Here is a 7,232-nt window from a genome sequence, read left to right as displayed (position 1 = left end):
CACATCACATATATATATATATATATATATATATTTTTTTTTTTTAATAGGTTTTCATACCCCTTTACTAGTAACAGAACACTTTATTAATCACATAAAGATAAAGGTAAAAAAAAAAAAACTTAAATAATTTTCTTTTATTCAGTTTCATTCATTCACAAGGGTAAAGTTAACTAAGATCCACCGACACTAGTTTATTTAAAAGTAAATGAACGTTACAACACAGCAGTCTTTAGACAAGACTTGAGCACAAAGAAATACAGTGTTAGTATTAACTGCTACACTCTTCCCAAAAATAAAAAAAACATATAGTAATAAAGAAAGAATGCTGATATACCGTACCATATGACATTATTGCACAAATACTTTCACTTGTGTTTATACTGACATTGGTATCACTGTGTAACAGTTCAATCTGCTCAGCTGCAAAATTGACAGTGAAGGTCAAACATGCTGCACACATGGAGTTTAACATGTTCTTTAACATTTATTTTCTTTCACTTTAGCATCGCTGCAAAACATTTTATAGTCAAGCCTGACACATTAGAAATACTGGCAAATAAATCATGAAATGCCCACAAAGGCAACAACAACCTAACTCATATAGCATTGTGATGAACATTAAAACATGTATATAATTAAAAGAAAGTATTTAAATAAAACTGGCATTAAATGTATTTTTGTCTGTCAATATATCCCTTTACGGAGAAAAAAAAAACAGTCTAGTTTCATTGCTGACAACCACATAGCCCACCTTCAGAAGAATAGATTGAAATCAAATCAAAGAAATAGAGCGGAGTCAAACACTTTTTTAAACTCATGTTAACAGGCCAGCCACCACTGTAGATGTTTGGCTTTAAAGGGACAGTTCACACAAAATCATTTACTCACCCTAATGTTGTTCCAAACCTGTATGACTTACTTTCTTCTACAAAAGAATACACTACCGATGAAAAATTTGGGGTGATGGGAGATGAATATATTTGAATATATTTGATAAAAAACATAGTAAATTTGGGGTAATACTCTGGATATATATTTTAAAATGTAATTTATGTGATGGAAAAGCTGAATTTTTAGCATAATTACTCCAGTCTTCAGTGTCATGTAATCCTTCAGAAATAATTTTAATATGCTGATGATAGAAAATTGAAAAGAAGAGAACTTATAAATAGAATTAAATTATACATTTGAAATAAAAAATTTTTTGTAACATTATAAACAACTTTACTGTCACTTTTGATCAATGTAATGCATCCTTGTGAAATAAAAGTATTTAAATGTATTTATTTTTTTGTCCATGTGATGAAAGTTAGTGGGGTCCAAAACAACATTGATTGAACTCCATTGACTTTCATTTTATGGACGAAAAACAATTCACAGGTTTGGAAATTTTAATTTTTTTGGTGAAGTATGCTTTTTACACAATTGCACATTGTTCGACAAAATTTGATTAGGTCAGCCGGGAAACCCACTGGCTGGGTATATATACAGTGGGTACGGAAAGTATCTACAAAAAATATTTTTAATATAAGGGATTTGTAAATACATTTGCAATACCAAAGCTGTTCATACATTAAAAAAAACTTTTTACCTTTTAGATACTGTTGGTACATTTATATTGCATGTTTCAATGTATAATCAAACATAGACAAAAAGGTATGTGTAAATATTACAAATCAATACCTACAAATACTAATGAGTTCGAGCTGGGCCTGGGACTAATTTGATGGTGCTTGTAAAGACTGTTCTCTTTCATTATTTGAAAAAGAGCAGCATGAACATTCTTCAAAATGTCTTCTTTTGTGATCAGTGGCAAAAGGAAAGTCAAGAAAGTCTTGGAACAACATAAGGATGAGTAAATGACAGGATTTTAATTTTAGGGGTAACATTTTTTTAAACAAGCAAAATGACTCATTTGCCTTGCACATGTAGAGGTCACAAAGAGGAAAATCTCTTGATTGCACACGTCTTGAGACTTACATTCTTCATCCTGACCCTGACCTGAGTCACGGTCCTGCTCCGGCTTCTTCTCCTGCTCTGAAGATTCTGAGAAGAAACGAAAGCTTTCAAGCCGGACCAGGCTGTTTGAGAGAGGGAAGCCCTCTCGAGCGCTTGAGGGAGGATTCGGGTTGGGCTCACGTGATACAGCTGGCATGTTGGCACGCAGGGCGATTTCCAGAAGGCTGTCTTGAGATCCCACTGCAGGGAGGAAATGACATCATGGCATACTCAGTGATAGAATAACTCAGAGGTGCCATTACTGAGGTGACTTTATCAAGCTAAACATATAATCACCAAAGTAAAGGCCTGTTCACACCTAGAATGATAACTATAAAGGTATCTATAATGATTACTATATTTGCATCAACATCAATGTACAATAACGATATGTGTGTGCTGCAGTTCTATTGTCTGTCGCTTTAAATGCTCAAGCTCTTTGGTGTCGAGTGGATTCTGATTGGCTGTCAATGTTTTTATTGAAAAAATTGTTCTGAAAGTGATTCCAATGATATCATGGGATCTAATGTTTTTGAAATTAGTCTCTTATGCTCACCAAGAGTGCATTTATCTGATCAACAAATTAATTGATTACAGTAAAATCAGCAAGTTGAAATATTATTACCATTTTAACTGTTTTCTATCGGAATATATTTTCAAATGTAATTTATTTCTGTGATGCCGAGCTGAATTTTCAGCATCGTTACTCTTGACCAGCAGTGAGAGATGCTGCAGGAGTTCAGTGTTCTGCTGCAGGAGCTGCTGGACTCTAGCCTGAGCTTCGGTCCTGGCGCTGGTCTCCACCGACAGCTGCTGCTGAAGCAGAACCACCTACACAACAACAACTACTAGATTTGACATTTTCTTAAGAAAATATGAGTGGTGCTTGCATGCAAAAAACCTGCTGCCATGATGCTAGGTTATTCTGGGTGACTGCTAAGGCATTGATATAGGGTTGCTAAGGTGTTTAGAGTGGTTACTTACTAGCTCATGTTAAAAAAGCCCACCATCAAGTATCTATGATATTGTGCTCCCCCTTGGGTTTTATTTGCCCATTTTATCATCCACCAGTACATCAAGCAGGACAGTCAGAGGTATCATTCATGTTGGTTATCAGACAATATTAGAGATTTTTAAATGTATCCATATCTAATATATATTAGGGCTGTCAATCGATTCAAATTGTTTTATCTAATTAATTACATGATGTGGCGATTAATTAATCGAAGTAATCGCAAATTACATTTGGCTGTGAAAATACCCCCAAAAGATCATTTAAAGTATCAAGTAGATATTACAAAAAGTAGCTTTAGAAAGAATGTTTTTATTTGATTTAACATCAAATTAATTACACATAAACATTTACAACGGCCTAACATTAATTATGTTAGAAATTAAGTCATACAGGATTGAAACAACAAGAAGGTGAGTAAATTATGACAGAATTTTCATTTTTGGGCAAACTAATGTTTTTTCTTTTTTTGTTTTTTTGATGAAATGACAATCTAAATAAGAAACTAAAACTGCCAGTAGGTGGCGGTAAATGTCTCAAAAACAACACTCATGTGATATTGTAATGTTCTCACTGTGATATCTCTTCCCATGTGATATAAATGAGACAAAAAATCATACAGGGACATTTTTTGCCCCAAATGTCTTGAATTTTAAAGGCACATAACAGCATTTATGGACTACATCATGCTAGTTGTTGCCCTGCCTGCATTATGTTTGTCAACAGTCATCTGTATGAAACGTAAGATGACGTACAGGTCTATTAAAATATATTAATTAAATTATATAAATATAAGTCATTAATATATAAATAATTATATAAATTATATAATTATGTATTCATTTAAATTATATAAATATATGTTGTTCAATGAACTGGCCACCGGTCCAGGGTGTCCCCTATTATTAATTTAATAACACCTTTAGGTAGATGTACAGGTAGATCAACATCAGGGTTGCCCAATCGCTACTCAAAACTAGCCCACAACTAGCCCAATCGCGTTTCGAGGGGGTCCCCAGTTAAAAATCGCGTTGCGGGGGGTAAAATACACGTTTTTTGGTGGGGTTCCCTTGCTAAAATTCGCATTCCAGTTGATAAATATCATGTTATTGGAGTCGCTTCAACCCGTGGACTTGAAAAACAACCCACGGCAACAGTGTTAAAGTAGCCCGATTCCGCGGGAAAACCACGCGGACTTGATCAACATGAGCTTGCAAGTGAGGACTTTAATCAGACTCTCATGATATTCTTCTCCAAATGATTGGAGAAGTCTGACGTACATCACCAGTGAGTTTTAATTGAAAATTGTATGGTTAAAAAGTTTTTGCAAAAATTGAAACATATGCATGGGACGAATCGTTAACAAAAAGATCTATAACATGCAAAATAGATAGGGTGAATTTTGGGTATCAAATTTAAAAGTGAATATGTATTATTTACACTATAATGTTGTTATATCTAGATTCACTTGTAGCTTTTAAAATGAATGACTTTGAATGAATAAATTTTTTTTGCATTTTAGTTTAAATTTATTTAGACAAAATAGAATTGAATACTGAATACATTTGAATACTGTCCTTTTAATGATAATAATGAAAATGATTTATTGGCTTATCGTATTGGCCAGAAAATAAATAAATACGTTTATCCCTACTAATAGTAATTTCATGACTGAGAAATTCACAAAACAAAAGCAGTGCCACAGGTATGTTATATGTCAATACAACCAGCATGACAAAGCGATCAGACGTGTGATGTGACCTGTGCTGAGGCGGCTTGACTCCTCTGTTCCTGCTGCTGTAACTGCCTCTGCAGGAGCTGCACCTGATGGCTCACGGATTGAGGACTGGAAAGAGGAGACGCTAGCCTGGACGACTCCTTCACCAGCACCGGCTCTTCACACACCTGCATGGAGAAAGTAGGAGACACACGCTGTTTATTACCTTAACCAACAAATCAACTTTAAGATGGTCTTTGCTTTGCATATGAGGATCAAAACAGCCAATTAGCACCTAATAATCAACCAGGTGCATTAATGATTGTAACTTTGGGATCTATTAGTTTTTTAAAATGTATCACACAGTGAGACTAGTTTAGTTTGTTTGTTAATAGGGGTGACAGTTTTGTTTCTACCAACGTACAATATTTGAGAACAACAGGATGTCATGACCATATAGCCAAGCACTCACAATACATTTATAACAGTGACAATCCTTCCTGGAGTGACCTGCGGAGTCTTATTTAAAAACACCTGTGGTGAAAGTTTTTAACGTTGCTTACATGTCTGTCTGGTGTTTTTAATACACTTAAACTATGTGTAAATTGTTTCCTGCTGTCACAAACATGTTTCCACTTTTGCCTTGTTTGTCTTCATAAGCTGTTCCCAAACAGCTCCCTATCCCCTATATAGTGCACTATATTGGGTGTCGGCTGAATTCTGCGTGAACAAGATCATTCCCTACATTTGTTCACTACTTTTTACCCACAATCCTCTCAGATTTCGAGTGTACAACCAATGTACACTCACTGAAGCACTATTTCCCATAATCCAATGCGGAGAGGACAGACGAGCTGGAAGAGATAGTGGGAGTGAGCAAGTTTGAATGAGAGATGCAGTTTACATCTTTATTATTTTTGCTTTAACGGTTATTTCACACATTATTAAAATAAAAAATATTATTTAGGCATTAACTCAGATTAATGTTTTACTAATTTACTGAGGTGGCATTGTTAACTTACAAGAGATGATAGAGAAAAAAATTAATATTTAAAAAAAATATTCGTTAATCACCTGTATGTGGCGTATTCATCCTAATGTAAAATTAACAGTTGTCTGGGGGCGCTCTACGAGCACTGTCATCTTATCTGAGCACAAAACGCTGCTCGGGAGAGTTTCAAGATACTAAAAATAATAAATACATAAAATGTATGTGTTATATGTGTGTTTATTTTTGTTGCCAGTATTTTAAAGGGGTCATATGATGCGATTTAAATTTTTCCTTTCTCTTTGGAGTGTTACAAGCTCTTGTTGCATAAAGTTTTGTAAAAATCGACGCGTTTCAAAAAGGCGGGGCATAGAGGAGAAACAACAATGTACAGTATGTGGAAAATAATGTGTTTTTTGAACTTTAAACCGCATAAACACATTTCATTACACCAAATACACAAAATAATGTTCTTTTTAGCAGCATCATATGACCCCTTTAATAGTATTTAATTATTATGAACATATTATGCATTACAAAAATGAAACCACAAAGCTGGCGCAGAGGTATGTATAATTACAATATGAAGTCATTGTTATTAATAGTACTTTCTAAAATAAGGTACATGTAATATAGAAGTACATAATTGACGAAGATGTTTCTGCGACAGCTCCACCTCTCTGAAGCGCAGTATACGTCAGTGTCCAAATTTGTTCACTTTGGCTGCGTTCCAGTCCATTTTTTATGCCCTTCACTCGCTAACTTCCCTCCGTCTCGTTTACTCGGATGTACGTCATTGATTACGTTGCATGAGTACACACTACTTTGCGGAACCCTTGGAATGGGCTGAATTGGAACGTCCTAAGCCCTTGATCACTTAGAATCCACTATGTAGTTGGTTTATTGTTTACATTTTTCCCCTTACACATTTTTTTGGTGCAGCATTCTATATGTATATAGGTATGCTTGGGCTGTTATAAATGTAAAAAAAAAAAATTTTTTATATATTATAGAGTTGTTTGGGGTGGGGATAAATTAAACGCGATCTGCAATGATGTATAGAGCGGCCTGAAGTGTGCATATGTAGCAGACTCGCTCCCTCGGTCAAAATTGAGGGGTCGAGGGTCTGCCTATATAAACTTCCCTTGTCCACTTCACGAAGTAGAAATGCACTTCAAATGCAATAATAACTTATTGAGTGTAAATTTTAATTTTAATTCAAATTATTAAATGGATGCCACCTTATTGGGACAAAAGCCCTCCCTACACCTAACCCTACCCGATACTTTATTTTCAACTTTTTGATTATTTTCTTCATTTTTATTAAAAATAAATGCTTTTCTGGTGTGATTTGAAATTTGAAAAGGGAGAAAAAAAGTTCGCCAAAAGGCAGATTCAAACCTGGGTCAATCGCGTCAAAAGAAATATGATACATGCTTTACCATCTACGCCACTGAATCTGTCGATTAGTGACCGTCTTTTGTAATGTTGACTAGCCCAATCACACGTTGGTG

General features: G+C 34.8%; 1 protein-coding gene across 1 annotated transcript in view; it reads right to left on the bottom strand.

The window, feature by feature from the left end:
• LOC107722434 (carboxyl-terminal PDZ ligand of neuronal nitric oxide synthase protein-like) overlaps positions 1-7,232 on the bottom strand; it is a 28,876-nt gene that overhangs the window by 1,776 nt on the left and 19,868 nt on the right. The window contains exons 8-10 of the mRNA XM_016530795.1: positions 4,775-4,918; positions 2,709-2,832; positions 1,984-2,202 (exon numbers count right to left, since the gene is read on the bottom strand). Of these exons, the coding sequence (XP_016386281.1) occupies positions 1,984-2,202; positions 2,709-2,832; positions 4,775-4,918 (487 nt within the window). The remainder of the gene's footprint in view (positions 1-1,983; positions 2,203-2,708; positions 2,833-4,774; positions 4,919-7,232) is intronic.

This window comes from Sinocyclocheilus rhinocerous, unplaced genomic scaffold (genome assembly GCF_001515625.1).
Source record: "Sinocyclocheilus rhinocerous isolate Xijiao unplaced genomic scaffold, SAMN03320098_v1.1 scaffold161, whole genome shotgun sequence".
NCBI lineage: Eukaryota > Metazoa > Chordata > Actinopteri > Cypriniformes > Cyprinidae > Sinocyclocheilus > Sinocyclocheilus rhinocerous.
This window is presented reverse-complemented; position numbering and strand designations above follow the sequence as displayed.